General features: G+C 35.3%; 1 protein-coding gene and 1 pseudogene across 1 annotated transcript; one reads left to right on the forward strand and one right to left on the reverse strand.

Moving 5' to 3' along the window:
• Positions 1-3,599: 3,599 nt before the first annotated feature.
• On the reverse strand, positions 3,600-4,805 carry LOC132182946 (serine/threonine-protein kinase ZRK1 pseudogene; annotated as a pseudogene).
• A 10,014-nt stretch (positions 4,806-14,819) lies between these two features.
• Positions 14,820-17,799, forward strand: LOC132180619 (receptor-like protein Cf-9 homolog). Its single transcript, XM_059593508.2, has one exon. It carries the CDS (start codon positions 14,820-14,822, stop codon positions 17,703-17,705), a length of 2,886 nt encoding a protein of 961 aa, XP_059449491.2. The 3' UTR covers positions 17,706-17,799.
• The last annotated feature ends 4,174 nt before the right edge of the window (positions 17,800-21,973 follow it).

The raw sequence follows: 21,973 nt of genomic DNA on the forward strand, positions 1-21,973 counted from the left end.
ACTACGAAACTTAAACCAATTAAATTTTCTAATATCACCAACAATGAGTTTACTTTCCTCTTCTCTAGAATAATTTCTAGAGGCGGCCAATACATTAAGAACCCATGCATGTTTAGATTACAATATAAATTCATCACTCCAAGGTGAATTTCAATAAAAATAACAAAGAAAGATATCACGATGTAGGTCTTGTCAACCAAGCCATAGGAGAGGAATTCCAATGATCGACACCCATCAATATAAAGCTCTCATAGTTAGAAACAACATATCAAAATTTCAGTATAATCGAATCACAATGACCCGAAAAGCTAACCAAATTTCTCCATTTTGATTTGTTTGCAATATCTCACCTTACTTTGAAATACTTGGATCTCGCTTCAAAACTCATAAGTACTCTCTTCTTTTGTCTCAAGCGGCCATCTCATATGTGTTTTTTTTCTTAAAAAAAAAAAAAAAGACAAAAGAAAGGACAAAAGCTTTGTTTGTTCTTCTCAGATGTTTTGTGTTTCAAAACAAAAATATTAACAAAGGCCTAAAACATAAAATACTCAATTTTTTTTTACATATTTATCACTTTTTTCCAAAAAAAGAAAAAAGCTCTAAAACACATGAACAAATGGAGCCTTATTGCTCTCCTTTCTTTTTCTTTTATTAACCACGGGGGTTGGTCAAAAAACAGTATACAAGAAATGACTAGAACACATAGTAAAATGTGCAAAGCCTACCTTCAAATTTACTGTGCATTTGTTGGAGGCCTTCTTTACTGCAAACGACAACGTGTTACCACTGTTTGAACCCAAACATGTGCCTACTTTTGATATCAGGGAATAAAACATGTTTATCGTTTTGTCAATCACAAATCCAAGCACATAAAAGTATGCTGACAGCCTATTTTGGGTGAGGATTAATTCCCCAAGTTTCGAAATTGCCACGTTTTACACCAACAAATTGCATATAAAATTATTTGTATGTGTTAAATTTTAGTCAAGCAATGGTTGCGTCTGTATAATCCTCTCTGCTTGCGTCTGCATCTTATCTTTATCAACAACATTCATATGAGAGGTGCTGCTATACGGTCAACGCAGAAAACTCATGTTTTCTGCCTTCCATTAAAATTCTGTCACCTAACCTAATCTTACTACACTTAAGTTTGCAAAATAAACACAACTACACCTGATTATTGATTTAAAATATTAATTAATGTGTTTAAAAAATAAAATAAAATTGAAACGCCCTAAAGAGGACCAACCACCCCAAGGCTACTGGCCGGCCATCCCAGTAGCCATGGGGTGGCCGTGCAGGCCAACATCTGGGGTTGGCGCTGGCCACCCCATGGCCAAGGGGTGGTGCACCAGCCACCCCAGCAAGAGGTTCCAAAACTCTCCCTAACCCTTTTCACAGAAACAAAAACCCACCAGAATTCTCTCTGGAACAATCAAAACCAGCCCCGATCGGGAATCACACCCATCCAGGATTCAACAAAGTTGAATTATTCAGCTCTTAAATATCAAACTATTCAACTTAAACCCAATGAAAATCGCTTCAATTTTGTTATAGTTCTCTGAAAGCTTGCATCGTGTTCGAGTTGGGTGCACACCAACTGTACAGAAAAGCCTTCCTGTAACAAACAATGAACCATCAACTTAAACCTAATGTACATTCTTCTCTCTGGTTTTGGTTTTTTCGGAGAGATTTGGAAATGGTTTTTTTGCAGTGGGTAGCCGAAGAGAGACCCACGCTGCCGAAGGGGATGCGGCTGAGGGGAGCCAGACCCACGCCGAAGGGGAGCCCGACCCAGGCGTGGGTCAGGCCGTGATCCACGCCTAAGTCACGGCAGACCCAGGCATGGGACTTGCCGTGACCCACGCCTGGGTAGCCGTGACACACGGTCTGCGTGGTCTGCATCTCGATCTGTAGCGCTGATCCCGGCTTCAGCGGCTTGCCGGTGGTTTCGATGATATCAAACCAGCCGGTGATGTGCTCGCCGAAGGCGATCTTCGGCACTAGGATTTTGACGGTGCCAATGATCTCTAGGCTGGAATATGGTGTTTTTATTGTAGGCAAATTTTGTGCACTTTTATGCTTTTAATTGACATGGCATTCTTCCATTGGAGGGCAGAAAACTCCACAACCGAATTGCAGATATTCTCCATTCATATATAGCCTATGTTTGCTGTTGATGCTTGATGATGTTGAAATCTGCCATGCCGAATCCAAGTCAAAGAACACTTGTGATACCTACGATAAGAAGAGTCAACACGAAGGCTTGTCGGGTGTGTCGGTGAAAAATACTTTCGATGTCTAAGTCAGTTGAGTGGACCTATGAAATAGGCTGAGAACTTTCAAAATTAGAAAACTTTCGAAATTAGAAAGAATGGCTAATCTATTGTAAAAGGAATGAGTGAATTAATTCCTTGTGCTTGGAGCCTTTTTCTTCTTTAGTTGGCCAAGACCTTTTTCTCAGCATGACCTTGATAGGTGTCGTCTTCCAATTGGGTTGTACGTGAATTGCCCGTAATGTTTGGATACCGACTCTAAAAAGGCATCTCCCTGATAGTCCTTCTAATAACGTGCACGCAAAATTTAGGAGGCATTAAGGCCATGTTTGTTAAATATCACTCATCTCTAAATATTATTCACTTTATTTTTTCAAAAATATCGACATAAAAACATTCTCACTTTTTATATCACATAATTTATTTTTTACTATTATTCAATTAAAAAATTCACTACAAAAATAAATTTTTTTTTTTCACTTTTTAATATTACTTTTACACTTTTCTGTACCAATCATTATTATTTTTTTAGCAAAAAATTGTGAACAGTATCGCCTAGTGTGTTTAGCTAAGGGCTTTAAAAAGGAAGTGGACTGGAACTGTAGCAGATTTGATTGATGTAAGAAAAAAAAGTAAGAATGTTTTGTATAAAAAAGTGAAAATTTTTGTTTTGTAGTGATTTTTTTATTTGAATAGTATTAAAAAGTGATTGATGTGATGTAAAAAATAAGAATTTTGAGAAGAATTTTTTGAGTCTTTGAGTCCGGTCTGGCCCACTCTTTTGCCAAACACACCCATAGTGTTTGGCAAACACCACCTAAATGTCACCTGATACTGTGCGAGGCAGAGTATGACGCATTCTCATTGATTCCAACATGATTATGAAATATTAGATCTGGAGTTTGGTTAAGAGGTGATATGATATTGTGCGAGTTCCTCTATCCCTTGGCAGCCACGTGGTTATCATTACAGGGCCTATTTGGGCTTGGGCTTGGGCTTGGGCTTGTTAGCTCCTTCAATTGACTTATCAGCCCAAGCTGAATAAAAAAATCAAAGTCCTCTTGAAGTTTTTCTTTTGTAGAACCCTCTCCCTGAATGCTTGATGATGTGTGTGAGTTCTCTAACTTTCAACAGAATCAAAAGGTATTGCATACAAATCATCTGCGAGCTCCAGTATTGTAAGGGCTTCTACAATTCATGTCCCAATTGCTATCTTTAATTAAGTACCATCTTCACAAAGGAAGATAGAATTACACATTATTAACCGAAAATTGGAGAGCCATAAAAATGATATTTAATTATTTGATAACTGATGTTTACATACGAAATTTGATGGACTAGCAGGGAAAATAACCAGAGGGAAGGACTAGGGGGAGCCATACATTCTCCCTTATTTGATAAAATTGACGCTTACAAAGGCACTTGGATGCAGCAAGTGAGGAAATATTAATAATCATGGCTGGAGAATCCTCTCAATTCGCCTTAGTTCTTTCGTAATATCGACCATTGTGGGGCGATCATCTGGATCGTCTTTCGTGCATGCAAAGGTAAGCTCCAGCACAGCTGCTCCTTCCCTTGCGATGATCGCAGGATCAACAATCTCATTTATTCTACACTTTCTCACATATTTTACTATGTCCGAATCTTCTGTTCCTCGACGTTCGTCATGGGCCAGTAGTTCAGTTAAAAACACTAATAGAAGTACACCAAAGCTATAAACATCACTTTTCTCTGTTACTCGGGCTGTTTCACTATAGTTAGGGCACATGAATCCAAGACTCCCGCACAATGTCGAATCATTTGCGTGAGTTTCACCCTCGGGAATTGTGATGGCATATGAAAAATCAGACAGTTTGGGGACATCATGTTCGGTAAATAAAATATTTTTAAGATTTATATCCCTATGAACGATGGGTCTAGAGAAGGCAGTGTGGAGATAAGCAATTGCATGAGAAATCTCCCTTGCAACCTTTAATTTACTCTGCCACGCCATTCTCTGATGTGGAGATGTATCAGAATTGGAGCCAAGAATTCGACTGTGAAGGGTTGTTTCCCCAGTAGATTCATACACCAAAATAGGAACTTGAGTGTCGAGGCAGCATCCCACGAGCCGTAGAACATTCTTGTGAGCGCTCATCTTTGCAGAAATAGCTATATCAGTGAAGACCTCATCCAAATATAGGCTGCCTTTGTCCTTCTTAATGGAAATAGTTCGGCCTTCAAGAGAACCCTTATACCATTTCCAGCACCCATCATCATGTAAAGCAAGGCGAGGATCATAGTTATTGGTGGCAGAGATAAGGTCTTTCTCGGAGAAGTTACGGATGGGGATAGGAGGCTTGCCATTACAAGTGGCAACCAGCTTCTCAAGTAGGATGCCTCCATTCTTCTGGAATGCTCTCTCTTTCTCTCTCTTTTTCTCTCTCTTTCTGCCCATTCTAAGCATTCTTAACAAATGATTTCTCTCCACACTCTGCAGAGATTGAATAATGTGGCCTAATCTCTTTAATCCTCCTTTAGCCCACTAAAGTAAAGGAGGATTTCGTCGAAAGTCAACGGAGCCTTCCTCATCAAGACTACTTCTATTTATTTTTGGTTTCTTTCACCAGCCACTCAAACCAGCCACTCAAATACAAGTGGTCGTGGTTGAAGGGAAGGTGTCACTCTCTCTCCGCTCTGCTAATATGATCCCAAACAGGCTCGAATTTGTTGATAAGTTTCAATATATATAATCTACTTTTTTCGGAAAAAGGAAAAACAAACCAAAGGCCCATGGGCCTTCCCGTCGGCCGTTCATGGACTGGGGAGCCCAAAGAGCGCTCTATGTTAACGAGTACACCATACACACTCTTGATCTACTAGTTATAGCGTTGCTTTGGTTTCCAACAAATAATCTCAACCCCTCATTTTGCCAGATAATTGAAAACGTAAAGAAAAACCATGCTTAAGTAGAAAGGCTAGTGCTCTTTGTTTTCAATTCCTATGAATATGATATTTCCTGGCATCCATTTCATCGCCAAAATTAAAGCAGCTAGTAAGGTGATGAAGACATGATCTTACTTTCACACAAATTTTTCACTGAGTCTTTTTGATGATCGGATGGGCATAAAAAGAAGATAAATTCCAGAGAATTTGGGGCCGGAAACTGCATCCAAATGTAATAATACTGTAATTGTTTGTAAGGAAGTAGTATTGTAAGTTTGTAACTGTGTCATCGGCAAAGCGACACTTAAGTGTAGGATTGATGATTATTCTAATCCCAGTTACCCGCCATTACAGGAACATTATGAGAGCAAGTATAGTATAAATTGTTCTGATGAGTTGATGTGGTATGGTCTCAAAAAAAAAAAAAAAAAAAAAAAAAAACTATTTTCATGCATCAAATGTTATGGGCACCATGCCAAATCATTTTGGATACCAAGTGACTTTGAAGGTGGCATGACCACCCTTAAGTCATCGGAGTGGTTGCACCATTCCTAGTGCTTTCCATTGGGGTGGCCGACCGCCCCTCGGGGGATTGACCACCCATAAAGATGATATTTTTTATTATTATTTTTTTTCCAAAAAAAATAACAAAACGAATCGTTTTCTGGGGAATATTTTTTCTATTAATCAAAATGAGGAGTAACCATTCTTAAGAATACTAAACTAACCAAACAAGAAAATAGATATTCCATGCCTGGACCTATTTATGTCTACTAAACGTGACTTGAATGTGACTGTGTACACATATACACATGGCTAGACTTGCCTAAGGCCCCCTAATCATTTATGCCAATTAGTGGATAAGACCCCAATTAGTAATAATATAATTAAGTTTTGTTCAACCAAAAAAAATATTTTTAGAACTATATCCATCTACTAATCAAGACGATTCCATGAGACCGTTTATTAATTAGCCAAGAAATGATACAATAGGATTCATATTTTCTTTATCTTTATTTCTTGATATATCGCGTAATGGGTTGTGATGAATATTCGGATAGAACTCCAAGTCATCTTCACTTCTTGAGATATGGTTTGGGTGGTTGTAGGTTTCGTAGATGAAATTTCTGTCCCTTACATTATTGATCACCATAGAGGAGTAGTCTTTTTCTTTTCTACTAAGTAGCATAGAAGTCATCTAATCCGTGTAATTTACGAACAGAAGACTTGGAAAAAGAATACGAATATTCGATGTTTGAAATTTTTGTCCCTGACATTATTGATCACCATAGAGGAATAGTCTTTTTCTTTTCTACTAAGCAGCATAGGAGTCATTTAATCCGTGTAATTTACGAAGAGAAGACTTGAAAAAAGAAAACGAATATTCACCACAACCCATTAGATGTTTGAAATTTCTGTTCCTGACATTATTGATCACCATAGAGGAATAGTCTTTTTTTTTTTTCTACTAAGCAGCATAGAAGTCATTTAATCCGTGTAATTTACGAAGAGAAGACTTGAAAAAATAATACGAAGAGACTTGGAAGAAGAAAGATGTTGTATTACTTGTGGTCATCAAGTGAAGACTTGAGAATTAACACAATATTGACTTCAAGTCAAGCACGTGCTCTATCTGCTTTCATATTAAGTGCACAAGACTTTATGTAATGGCTATAAAAAATTGAAATGTTATTCAGTTTTTGTAATTGTCTATTTTTTTAGTATATTTTTTTTGTTCTTTTTATTATTTTTTTTAAAAGGTAAATGAGAATATGTTACATATATAGACAAAATATTAAGAAATAAAAAATAATAAAAATAAAAAGCAAAAGAACAAAAATATAAAATAATAAAAATAAAATGTTTTAGGAAAAGTATTAATTTAGTTAAATAAATTTAGGAAAGCCTCAAATTTAAATTTAGTTAAATAAAATGTTTTAGGAAAAGTATTAATTTTTATCTTTCTAGCATTATAATTGTATGGTGCTTGATGGAATTGTAAGCCTATAAAAAATTCAATGTAATATCTTACTATTTGTGTGTGTGAGTTTGCATGTGTCTGTTTTTTTTTTCCTTATTTTAAACAGCTTTCTTCGTTTGTTGGCTTTGTCCTAGTTTGTGTCTTGCAAATTAAAAACCATTCATGTATGAATCAACAAAGTATGTAAAGGAAAACTTTCAACAAGTTGTAAAGGTTGTCTTAGTTGTTGCATCGACACTACTGTAGGAAGATTTATTATTCTTAACGATTATACACAAGAAGTGGTAGGAAAAAAATTGTCAACTCAACCTATGAAGCACCAACGACGAAACTCTTTGTTTTAATAATTCTGATATCACTTATAAAGGTTTTTAATTTTGGAAGACCATAATCTAAAGTATTTAAGTTGAAGGATTCAAATTAATTTGGACCCACAATATAAGAACTATATCCATTTACTAATCAAGATGATTCCGTGAGACCGTTTATTAGTTAGCTAAGAAATGATACAATAGGATTAACAAGTTTGTCATATTTTGCCAAAAAAAAAAAAAAAAAAAAAAAACAAGTTTTTCATATTTTCCTCTGAATAGGTGATCAATTATATATTGAATAGACCGAAGCCTGGAAGGGACGTTAAAAAAAAAATGTTATTGTACTTGCAATAAGAATTTTTTTTTTCTTAATCTTTATTTTTTTTTTTAATTTTTTAGATCAGCTTTATCTTTATTTCTTGATAGTAATTATAAGATTACAAAATTAAAATTACTCCGAATAGAAAAAATAAATAAAATAATTCCGAAGTAGATATCACGTACGTTATGGGTTGCCGGTTGATGTGAATATTCGGATAGAAGTCCGAGTCATGTTCATTTCTTGAGATAAGGTTTGGGTGGTTGTGGGTGCTTGAGATGTTTGAAATTCTGCCCCTGACATTATTGATCACCATATAGGAATCTTTTTCTTCTTCTTCGAAGTAGCATACGAGTTATTTAATCCGTGTAGTTTACGTAGAGAAGACTTGGAAAAGAGTACGAAGAGAAGACTTGGAAGAAGAAATATGTTGTATTACTTGTGGTCATCAAGTGAAGACTTGAGAATTAACACAATATTGACTTCAAGTCAATTAAGCACGTGCTCTAGCTGCTTTCATATTAAGTGCACAAGACTACTTTATTTGACAGCCTATAAAATTGAAATGTTATTCAATTTTTTTAATTGTCTATTTTTTAGTATTTGTTTTTTGTTCTTTTGCTTTTTATTTTTATTATTATTATTTTTTTTAAAAAGGTAAATGTGAATATATTACATATATAGACAAAATATTAAGAAATAAACACTTAAAAATGCTTAACATTTCTCTAAAAGTAATCGTAATACTTGTCTTTATTTTGCGTTGAACTTTTTGGGCCACCACATGAAAAAGAAGTTGGAAATCGTAAGCTAGTTAAAGTCTTCATACGGCCAATGGAATTTAATTAAGGACAGAAGTTTCGTGGAAATTTCCTCGAATCCATTCTAATAAATGTTAAGTTTCCTCTAACATATGAGAGATACATTTTTTTTTTAACATTCTTAACAATTATTTATTACCTTTCTACTAACTCAAGGGACACAAATTTTCTACAAATTGGTTTTGAAGAAATTTCTATACAACCTAAGGACTCAAACATTGATTTTTGAAAAACTTAAACATATTAGAAGATATTTGACATTTATTAGAGTGAGTTGAAAAAAATTTCCTACAAACCGATTGAGAAAAATTTGTATTCTTCAATTGATTAGGAGAGAAGAGAGGAAATTTTTATCCTTTAATTAATTGGCAGAGAGGAGAGAGTGATAGCTAGTTTGACCAACGACCGTGAGTTGTATTTGAGTGTGAAAGAAACGCCTCATAAATGATTTGTCTCTCATCTCCCCAACCATTCAATTTAACTGCACAAGACTCTAACCAGCTTACCATTTCCAACTACTTTTTCATCCATTTGCTCTTCTTTTACTTTTTCATCGAACTTTGAATCTGTCAAATCTCCCTCCATTCAATTTAAATACTCCATGTGTTGGCCTGTTGGGTCTCACCTATTAAAAGAGAAAGATTAAGTGATTAAATTAACCTATTCCTATCAGCTTAAGCTTTTGGGATAATTAGTAATTTAATAGTGATCTGCAATTATTTCCTTTTTTTTTTTTTAAAAAAAAAAAATCATCCATAAGAAAAAATATCATTCAAACGCCCCCATTAAAATGTGTGGTAGGCACAACTTTGTTCCGTGAAACAAATAAATTCCTAATGGGAAAATTTAATAAGCGTAATCAATAAAATTGTGACACGTGTCTAATTTGATATATATATATGACTCATTGATCATTCTATTCGTGTCGGTTACGAAGAGAAGACTTGGAAAAACAAAGTTAACCAAATGACAAGCGCAAACGGGAGAAAGTGGTAGCTTGACTTCAACAACGAGGGGTCATATTTGCTTGTGAAACACCCGATACACGAATCATGTCTGTCTCATCCCCCAAACTGTTCATTTGGATTGGAGGTACCATCTCTGATCCCTGCACACGCAAACGACTTGAAGACTTGAGAAGAAAACAAAACACAATACTCTGGCTTTTTAAAAGAAAAAATTATATTGGTGGATTTGGTCAAGTTCGGGAACATTCGTATTGGTGGAATTGGTTTATGACTTGGGATATGCTATAGTGCAATAAAAAGATCATTTTTGACCCATAAAAGTCTTAGGTGGCAAGAGGTCTTACGCTTATCAGTGAGTGGGGCCACAACAACTATAGATGTGACCTATGATTTCTGTTATGTATAAAAAATGTCACCTTGCAAAAATCCCTATTTTGCTTAATTTCAGTAGTGTATAAATTAGTTTTTAGAAAAAGAAAGTAAAATTACTTGAAACATGTCATGATGGTGGAAGTTCATGTGAAATAAGTGAAAAGAATAACATTATTCCGAAAGAAAATTTGGTGGATGGATTAATTAGTGAATGGGTCAAGTGTGGAAATGATGGATTGTTGTTGGCAAGAAGACTCAAAAATGCTTCGGGGCATTCATGTGGAAAAAGGACCTTCGTGATGCTGCCATAATTGGACTTGATTGGTTGAGCCTTCCTTGCTGGCTACCCTGATTGCTATTCCTTGGCTTTTAATGTGTTCGTGAATAGTCAAGATCGACATGCTTTGGAGAAAAGCCGCCAATCGTTTTCTGAAGACATTATCATTTAATGTAATCCCCAGCTGTACATAGTGTACCCAAGAGAAAGAGTTGAAAGAAGAATGCTAAGCACATCGATCACAAGTCTACATAGGACCATATCTGAGAGTGGAGAGAGTGACACCTTCACTTCAACTACCACCACTTGTATTTGAGTGTGCGCATCTCCTTCATACCTCCAACACTTCATTTGGAATAGAGGCACCATATCTGATCATGATGCGTAACAAATCTCAAAGTATTGGGTGGTGAGGACAAATGATAACAGCATCTTATAATTGGACTGCTTGTAATTACTTATGATCTAACAATCCTTGACACGCGCAAACGATTCTCGTGGCTGGTGCATGATGTGAGTGTTGAGTCTCACATTAAGAAAATATTAAAAAAAAAGAAAAGAAAAAGTAGTTAATATACCTAAGTGGACCATAGCCTATTAGTTTAGGCTTTTTGGCTAAAGTGGTGCTCAACTATGTATATTAATATACTATGAGTAAAAAATCCTGAACCGTTTATCTCCCCCAATGGTGTATTGCACTTAAAGTCACTAGCAAGGTAAAGCACCTGCCTAGCTTTTTTGTCATTTTCAAACCAAAGGAATGTTGATTCTCACCTCTTTAGAAATGAATTCACATTCGAAGCAAAAAGGTTTCCCTCGGCTTAAGTGCAAATATTTTAGAATTCCCAGCAATTTTAAAAGATTACCTTGACTCGAACTTCCCATTGAAGTGATTTATTTATTTTATATCTTCAGAGATCTACAATTATTATGATTTTTTTTTTTTTTTTTTTTTTTTTTTTTTTTAAAAGATAAGAAAAAATCATTCAAACGCCATTGAAGTGGGTGGTAGGCACAACTTTGTTCTGTGAAACCAATAGCTGGCCATCCAGTAACATGTTGTTCATAAATTTGATGGATATCACCGTCTGATTTGTAAAGCATCTTTGATCCCCTCAAAGCTAGCACGTAATATCAACAGAAAGAGCATTTAAGCTCTATTTTTTTGGATGTACAACTATTTTTAAAATGATTTTTTTCTTTAGGTGTTTGGTATGGAAATTTTTAGTTAAAAGACATAAAATCGAAATTACTCATAAGGTATGTTACAACATCACTTTCCTTAAGAAATTATTTGCCCCCACCAAAAATGGTATGCAAATAGATAACAACAAATATTTTTTCAGGATACAATGGAGCCCCAGAAAACTTTTGTTGTTTAATTGCATCTTGCACAAACGAAATTAAACCCAAACACCCTCATATCATATTTTCTATTCTATCAAGAAACAAAGACTCTGATAATTTATAAGTACAAAGAAGAGTTCTAAAGAGCATAGAATAATAAGAGATAATTATCTACTAAAACTGCAGAGATAATTTCAAAATTAAACTGCGAATTTAACATTCATAAACTGTTATCAAATTGCTAATCCAACAAACACTTAATTCTGACCATTAGATTAAATAATTAATTATCTAATAATAACCATTAGATCTTAATTATTTAATCTCAATCGTTAGATCAAAGTTGATTTGATCTTACGATTAACTTTAATTACGATCCAGTAAAGCCAATCACTGGATCGACCTAAAAAGCATCCTATAGTCTAGATCAAACCACTAGATTGAATGATCTTGACCATTTTAAAATGAATAGTTATGATCAGATACTCCAATGCATCGTATCAAGTGTCAAGTGTGCCATCAAGGCTAGGACGTAAATAAAGCGCCGAACAGCCCACGCCACGCGTGTGTTGAATGAAGAGAGTCCCTACCGCCCACACTGTACTACAGTATACACCTATATATGTATACACCCAACATTTCTAATAGCTTAAAATTTGTTGTGCGTTAAAAAATAGCATAAGAATTTATGAGTGGTTTGATGTTAGACACCTATGTCCACCCCTCCAAATGCTCCTAAGAGCTACATTGTGCTCATTAACTTAATTTTTTCTACAATACAATGGTTATTATTTATAAGGTACTGTATAAATACAATTATAATAATCAAATCCCATTGATTTAATTATAATCCCAATATTTTATTACAATTCAACCATAAATAGAGAATATTTCAATATCAACATAATTATAGAATATGCGAAAAATATTATATATTTTTCATATATTCTAAGAATCCTTAGGAAGCATATGAATCACACACGTTGAAATTCTAGTGATCATCATTCAGATATTGGCTGAGCGAGGAGAATTCTTGGGTCTACAAACTTCTGCAATGCTTATATCCTTACAAGGCTATAAAAGATCTTCACTTGCAGTTTGTGTAGTAGTGGCAAGGAGAGAAGGAAACAGTTCCATTCATTGATTTATTTCCTTTTCTTCGTAAATTGGATATCCCATTTCTTTTATGGGTGATATTTGGTCAATAATAGGTATCCAAATGATGGATAGTTGTAATTGGCAAGTGGAAGATTCAAACATGCTTATTGGCATTCATGTGGAAAAAGGACCTTGATGCTGAAATGGATAATAACATCTACGTTGAAGATGGAAGAAAATGGTAGAGGAGGAACTTATCAAGACTAAACCATGCAGGCGGGTCGCCTACGGCAAATCCGACTAATCGTATTTAATTGGGAGGTTGAAGATCCAGTTGGCAGTCTTTGCAAGGAGTCCACCCACAACCAACCAAAAATCAATCTTTATAGATATTTGCTTTTGAGGATACCCGCCCGCCACCAATCATTTTATGAAGAAATCATCATCTATATATAAGTACATGTTGTCTAACAACCAATAATTCAGGACGGATCAATATCTAATCCGCGTAGTTTACCCAAGGGAAGACTTGGAAGAAGAAAGATAAACACATCATGATCGAGAAGTCTTCACAGGACTTGGAAGGAGAGAGTGACACCTTGACTTATCTCCCTCATCCCTCCAACACTTCATTTGGATTGGAGGCGTACTAAATCTGATCATCATTGAATAGTTATCAATTTTGAGTATAAGAAAACTATGTTCATTCTCTCAACTTACACTTAAATGACAATATTTCCTTTCAAACTAAAAAAGTACTATTGCAATTCCTTTTTTTTTTTTTTTTTTATCTTTTTTCCACTAGCTGATTTTGTAATAGTCTGGACTAGGCCCATAAAGAGCAAGTGAAACACCTTTTATTTTTTGATATTGCTATTGTTCACACTCAGTTAAAACAGTTAATGTAACGTATTTGAAGTAGTTTTTTTTTATGCCAAACACTAAAAAACCAAAAAATTAAATTACTTATAACACATTATGTCAACAATAAAATATATGTTATAAATGGGCGGAGATATTAACATTACTCCTTTTACGAAAGCATCGAGCAAATGTGAAAAATTTAAGACATTATAAAAAGTGCTTTAATTGAAGTGTTAAAGTGATAAAATACCTTTATAAAAATTGCTTTAATTGACGAGGGGTAGCTCAATCGGCTGTGGACCGTGCTCTTCTTTTACTCATTGGTTTGTCTTTGATCTCTACGGCCACATGGCCAGGAAACTAAGGCAACAGAAGCATGCATATGGATTAATTGATAAGTTTATTGGAGAAAATTGGTTCAATGGATGAATTTAAAGATGGTTGGCTTAGTGTAATTGAAATTAAAGTGGGATTTAAAAAAGCATACTTTAAGGTATAATTACCATATATTCATTTATTTACAAGATAATGTGAAACGTGCTTGACTTGACTTGGCCCTCAGACAATATTTTATCCAAGTTAGCAGACTTTTGGATTCACGAACAAAATCACTTGTGGTCTTATCGAGTTTGTTTCGGGGTAAAGTATTTTCATTGGAAGGAACAAAGTTCTTTCGCTTAGGACAACTTTTTCTACTCCACACTCAAAAAAGTTGTACGCAAATTAGACATTAACTATTACTTTATTGCTTCAAATTCCGCGTTTCCACCGACAATGGTATTCGTTCACTATAGTCTCAAAACGAATTTTTGGTTCTTGGACATTCACTGTAATTTTATTGTGAATAATTATTCCAATTTTCCAACCAATATTTAATTCTACGTACCACACAATTATATGTGGTTAACAAGTTTCTCTTTTCATCATCCTCTAACCCACAATACACTGTGGCCACCTAACTAAGTACCAAGTGGAAGACATAGAAAAGCAATTAAAAGCAATTAAGGGGAAAAGAAGACTTGGTAAATTAAAGAGTGAAAGTGAAACCACCACAATGTACAGCTAGTGATCATGTGAAATCATATTGCAGTACTCAATAATGGATGCATTTGAGTCACCCTTTTTTCAAATCCCATGCATTTGGAGTCTCCAAACTTATGTAAAGCATACGTATATCCTTCCTACCCTATAAAAGCCCTTCACTTGTAGTTCAGCTGGCCTCATCAAATTAAACAGCCAAAAACATACTAAAACATCATGGATAGCTATTTGTATCACTTCATGTTCGTGCGCTTCCTTTTTCTTCTCTCAATATTGTTCCTTGTTTTACTCACTGCCTCTTTGTCTTCTCTGAAGCCACTTTGTCATGATGATGAGCGATCTGCCTTGTTGCAATTCAAGGATAGCTTTATCCTAGACAAGTCTGCTTCTTTTTATCCTTCTGCATATCCTAAGGTTGCATCATGGAGTCTAGAAGGAGGGAATAGCGATTGCTGCTCATGGGACGGGGTTGATTGCAATGAGGACACAGGTCATGTGATTGGCCTTGACCTCAATAGCAGCTTTCTCTATGGTTCTATTAATTCCAGCAATAGCCTCTTCCGCCTTCTTCAACTTCAAAGGCTTAATCTTGCTGATAATGACTTCAACGACTCTCAAATCCCATTTGGAATTGGCAATCTTTTGAGGTTAACCTATCTGAACCTCTCCTACTCTCTGTTTTCTGGACAAATCCCCTCAAAGCTTTCACATCTCAACAAATTGTCTTCCCTCGATCTGTCTCGTAATGATTTATATATTCTAAGTGACTTGAGAAGTCTAGTTCAAAACTTCACTACCTTAGAAGAGCTTTTACTCCCTAACATCAATTTCTCGTCCTCTATTCCTGAAAGTTTGGCAAATTTATCCTCTTTGGCAACTCTAGATCTAGAAAATTGTGAATTGCATGGGGAATTCCCAACAAGAATTTTTCAGCTACCAAACCTACGTGATCTTAAGATAGGAGGGAATCTGAATCTCACTGGTCATTTGCCAGAATTTCACCTAGGCAATCCCCTTAAGGTGCTAAGTATCAGACAAACAAGTTTTTTTGCTTCAATTAGATCTATCCCACCTTCATTGAGTAATCTCACCCAACTCACTTACTTAGATCTGTCAGGAAACAATCTTACAGGCCACATCCCTTCTTCCTTCTTTGCTAACCTCACTCAACTAACTTTTCTAGACCTTTCATACAATAAATTGAGTGGGACGTTGGAGTTTGACATGTTTCTTAATATCAAAAGTTTAATTGTGCTTAGGCTATCATCCAACAATTTGACATTGCTGACCAAGCCCAATTCAAATGATACTCTTCCACAGTTTGAAACTCTAGGATTGGGTTCTTGCAACTTACGGAAGTTCCCACAGTTCTTACGCAGTCAAAACAAATTGAGTAGTCTTGATCTGGGAGGCAACAATCTTGAAGGCCTAGTACCCAAATGGATGTATAATGCAAGTAGAGAATCTCTTAAGACTATGCACTTTTCTAACAATTTTCTAGTAGGCTTTGAACAATCTCCGGTTGTTCTCCCGTGGTCTAATCTAACTTATTTATCTCTAGACAATAACAGGCTGCAAGGATCACTCCCAATTCCACCACCATCTATCCTGTATTATCGAGTTCAAAGGAACTTGATAAGAGAAATGTCACCGTTGATTTGCAATCTCAGTTCACTTTATTACCTTGATTTGTCCTATAACAACTTGAGTGGCATGCTTCACCCTTGTTTAGGGAACTTCAGTTCTTTGCAAATACTTCAACTTCGAGGTAACAACTTCCATGGCACCATCCCAAAAACATGGGCAAAGCAAAGCATATTATGGATGATTGATTTAAGTGAAAACCAATTACAAGGTCAGCTACCCAGATCAATGGCTAATTGTATGATGCTAGCGTATCTTATTGTTAGTAACAATCAAATCAATGGTGCCTTTCCCTCCTGGTTGGTTTGCAATCTGAGTTCACTTGAAGTACTTGATTTGTCCTATAACAACTTGAGTGGAAAGCTTCATCCATGTCTAGGAAACTTCAGTTCTCCTTTGTCAGTACTTCAACTACGAAGCAACAACTTTCGTGGCACCATCCCAAAAACATGGGCAATGGGGAACAACTTAACGTTAATTGACTTAAGTGAAAACCAATTCCAAGGTCAGTTACCAAGATCCATGGCCAACTGTCAGATGCTTGAGTATCTTCATGTTGGTAACAATCAGTTCAATGATACCTTTCCCTTTTGGTTGGGAACTCTTTCTCGGTTGAAGGTTCTCATCCTCCGTTCTAATGAATTCCAAGGTTCAATAAAGAGATCTGAAATCAACAATACATTCCCTGAGTTGCATATCATTGATCTCTCTCAAAATAATTTCTTTGGAAATTTGCCCACAGAGTATTTCCTGCACTGGAATGCGATGAAAGTTGTTGGTGCAAATCAGTTGAAATACATGGAGGTGAATTCTAGGCGAGGCTCGTTTGTTTCCGTACAATTCACAATCACAATTACAAACAAAGGCATAATGTTGAAGTATGAGAAAATCCCAGATGTTTTTAGGGTCATTGATTTCTCGAGCAATAGATTTGAAGGAGAAATTCCATGTGTCTTGGGCAGTTTAAAAGGACTTCATTTGCTCAATCTTTCCAAGAATGCTCTTACTGGTCATATTCCATCATCCTTGGGGAACTTGACACAAGTAGAATCAATGGACCTTTCTCAAAACAAGTTGTCCGGAATGATACCCCCCCAACTATCAGAGCTCAATTTTCTTTCATCTTTTAATGTCTCCAACAATCATCTTACAGGACGTATACCACATGGAGGACAATTTGACACATTCGAGAATAGTTCATTCAATGGTAATACGGGGTTGTGTGGAAAACCATTATCAAAGCAATGTGACCCATTTCCACATTCAACCTCTGAAGAAAATCAAGGCTCAAACTCTTCATTTGAATTTGATTGGAAAGTAGTTGTGGTGGGATATGGATGTGGCTTAGTAGTGGGAGCTGTTATTGGAAAATTTGTGATTATAAGGAAGAATAATTGGTTCATGAAGACTTTTGGAAAGAGGCAACAAACTCCAAGAAGGGTGAATCGGAAGATGTAATAGAATTTAAGTTATTTGTATGTAATGTTTGAAAACAAAATAAAATGTATATTTCCATTTGCTTCGAGCATTATTGTTTGTACTTGATAGAATTGGTAGCCTACCCGAAATTCAACAGATCTGTACCTTATAATTTTTGTGTGTGTGCCACAAGTGAGTATTTGTTTAAGAAGCAGAAAAAGGCTTGGTATATATATAACAAATGTGATTGTTTATATATATATATATCACATTATTGACTTCATATATATTCAGCCAAATGGAAGTGGGTCTCAATGAAATCAATGGTCCCAACCTTCGTCGAATGCAGAGACCAAAGAAAATGGAGCTATTGAGCCCATTTGGGTCTGCTTCCAATGAGATCTGACCCTTCAGGGAGGCGTTATTACAAAAAGAATCCAGCATCGCATAGAAAGCTCCACCAGACACCCTTGATTTAAGTAACTGATCATGGATTACAGAAATATTAAAAAAACAAAAAATTTGTGAGATCACAGATGGATTTCTTAAGCAATCTATTTTCTCCTTATTGGGTATGGTATCATAAAATTTTGGAATCCGTCTTTACTCCATTTCATCTACCACTTAGTTTTGCAAAATGTAAGAATAAATAGTAAATCTCATGTGAAGGTTGTGCTTGTTTGTAATGATCCTTTTTTTTTTTTTTTTTTGAATTATTAGAAGGTGTAGATCGTAATACACCATCTCCAAATTTATTTCCTTCATTGATTTGTTTCCTTTTCTTCGTAAATTGGATGTCCCATTTCTTTCGTGGGTGATATTTGGTCAATAATAGGTATCCAAATGATGGATAGTTGTTGGCAAGTTGAAGATTCAAAAATGCTTCTGGTCCTTGGTGTGGAAAAAGGACCTTCATTCTGACATGGAGAATCACATGTACATTGAAGATGGAAGAAAATGGTAGAAGAGGAACTTGTCATTAAGCTGCCTTGATTGGACTTGGTGGAGCCTTCTTTCTGTTGATATTGATTAAAAAATGGTAGATATCTAGAAGACTTGGAAGAAGAAAGATAAGCACATCACAAGTCTTCACTCTGATCATTTGGATTGGAGGCGTACCAAATCTCAAAGTATCCGACAGTGAGAACAAACGGTAACAGCATCTTATAATGGAACTGTTTGTAATAACTTGTGATCTAACATCCCTCGATACACGCAAACGACTTTGGTAGCTGGTGCACTGCATTTAAAGTCACTACCAAGTTATATCATCTGCCTAGCTTTTGTCATTTTCAAGCCAACCGAATGTGAATTCTCACCTCTTTAAAAAGGAATTCACATTCCAATTAAGCAAAAAGAATTCCCTCCGCTTAAGTGCAATTTTTTTAGAATTCGCACCGGTTGTAAAAGATTGCCTTCATTCAAACTTCCCATTAAAGTGATTTATTTATTTATTTTATACCATATGATTGTTAAAGTAATGATTAAGATTAAATTTATCTCTCCATCTTAACTTAAGTTTTTCTGATAGCTGGTAATTTAACAAAAAAAGTCATCCATAAGAAAAAATATCATTCAAACGCCTCCATTGAAATGGGTGGTAGGCACAGCTTTGTTCCATGAAACAAATAAAATCATAATGGAAAAATTTAATAAGCATAATCAATAAAATTATGACACGTGTCTAACTTAGTATATATATATATATATATATATATATATCCGTGCAAGTTACGAAGAGAAGACTTGGAAAAACAAAGTTAACCAAATGACACGCGCAAACGGGAGAGAGTAACAGCTTGACTTCGACAACAAGGGGTTATATTTGCTTGTGAAACAGCCCCATACACGACTCATGTCTCTCTCATCCTTTAAACCGTTCATTTTGATTGGAGGTGCCATTTCTGATCCTCTGCACACGCAAAATGACTTGAAGACTTGAGAAGAAAACAAAACACAATACTCTGGATTTTTAAAAGAAAAAATTATATTGGTGTAATTGGTTTATGACTTCTGGCTTTGTGTTGAAAAATTTTAATGGGAACAAACTCATTGAAGTTTGCATACTCTGCTTGTCATTAATTGATAAAACTATAGCCAGTGTCCATTCGAAAATATTATATATTATTAGAGTCCACATGTAAACACTATTGATGAATAGTGACTCACTGCATTCCTAAACTTCATTAATCCTTTATACATGTTATATGTGTTCTTATTTGATGCTTATTATCATGTTGACATTATGAAATGTGGTAAATATTCATAGGCGCATCTTTATTTGGTGCTCACCATCATTAATTAGGATGTACGTAAAATTCCAACCATACGATGATGATGAGAATTTGCTAATTACTGAATGCACAGGGAATGATGAAGCACAAGAAGAGTCAAGCATACAATAATTATTGACATCAAATGAAAATTATATGAATATAGAGCGTAATCATATTGATAATCTCTGTATGACTTGCTGATGGGATTATTTTTTACTTCGGGTTTACAAAAAGTACATTTACTAGCTAGGCATTTATTTTGCTATTATTTATGTTATGTATTTAAAGTTTACTAAGACATCAATTCTTGTAGGCCATATACAGAGGAACTAACGTCCCCTTTGAGAAGGGGACGATTGAATAGTAAAATGTCCCTTTCTAGAAGCGGATGTGTCACTATTCACACATCCCATTCCTATAAGGGACGTGTGAGCAAAAATGTTGTCATGTAGGGACATTTTTACTGTTCAAATGTCCATAAATTTTATTCTAGCTAGTCACTATATATAAGGACATTTGCAAGATGACACTATTCGAACATCCCTAATTAAATAGAGATGTTTTTTGGGCAAAAAAAGTCACTTTGCAAACGTTGTTATTTTGCTTAATTTTTGTAGTGTATAAATTAGTTTTTAAAAAAAGAAAGTAAAATTACTTAAAACATGTCATGATAATTGAGAAGAATAACATAATTCCGAAAGAAAATTAGGTGGATGGATTAATTAGTGAATGGGTTAAGTGTGGAAATGATGGATAGTTGTTGGCAAGTAGAAGATTCAAACATGCTTCTGGCCATTCATGTGGAAAAAGGACATTCGTGATGCTGCCATGATTGGACTTAATTGGTTGAGCTTTCCTTTCTGGCTGCCCTGATTGCTATTCCTTGGCTTTTAATGTGTTCGAGAATAGTCAAGACATGCTTTGGAGAAAAGCTACGAATCGTTTTCTAAAGACATGATTTATATGTACATGTTGTCTGACAACCAATAATTCAATATGTAATCCCTAGCTACGCATAGTTTACCCAAGAGAAGACTTTAAAGAAGACTGATAAGCACGTCGATCACAAGTCTTCATAGGACCATATCTGATCATATTGGCAGAGCGGAGAGAGTGACACCTTCGCTTCAACCACCACCACTTGTATTTGAGTGTAATTATCTTCTTCATCCCTCCAACACTTCATTTGGAATGGAGGCACCATATCTGATCCTGATGCGTAACAAATCTCAAAGTATGGGGCGGTGAGGACAAACGGTAACAACATCTTATAATTGGATTGCTAACCATTACTTGTGATCTAACATCCCTTGACACGCTCAAACGATTCTCGTAGCTGGTGCATGTTGTGAGTGTACTCGTGAGTGTTGAGTCTCATATTAAAAAAATGTTAAAAAAAAAAAAAAAAGAGTAATTAATATACCTAAGTGGACCATAGCCCATTAGTTTAGGTTTTTTTGGCTAAAGTGGTGTTCAATTATGTATATTAATATACTCTGGGTAAAAAATCCTGAACCGTTTATCTCCCCAACGGTGTATTGCATGTAAAGTCACTAGCAAGGTAAAGCACCTGCCTAGCTTTTTTGTCATTTTCAAAAGAAGGGAATGTTGATTCTCACCTCTTTAGAAATGAATTCACATTTGAGGCAAAAAGGATTCCCTCAGCTGAAGTGGAAATATTTTAGAATTCCCAGCAATTTTAAAAGATTATCTTCACTCAACTTCCCATTTAAGTGATTTATTTATTTTATATCTTGCAGAGAAGTGCAATTATTATTATTTTTTAAAAAATCATCGGTAAGAAAAAATCATTCAAACGCCCCCATTGAAGTTGGTGGTAGACACAGCTTTGTTCTGTGAAACAAATAGCCGGCCGTCCAGTAACCTGTTGTTCATAAATTTGATGGAAATCACTTGTAAAGCATCTTTGATCCCCTCAAAGCTAGCACGTAATATCAACAGAAAGAGCATTTAAGCTTTTTGTTTTTTTTGTTTTTTTTTTTTTTTCGATGTCAAACTATTATTAAAATG

The sequence above is a fragment of the Corylus avellana genome, chromosome 5 (assembly GCF_965113065.1).
Source record: "Corylus avellana chromosome 5, dhCorAvel1.hap1.2, whole genome shotgun sequence".
Classification (NCBI taxonomy): Eukaryota; Viridiplantae; Streptophyta; class Magnoliopsida; order Fagales; family Betulaceae; genus Corylus; species Corylus avellana.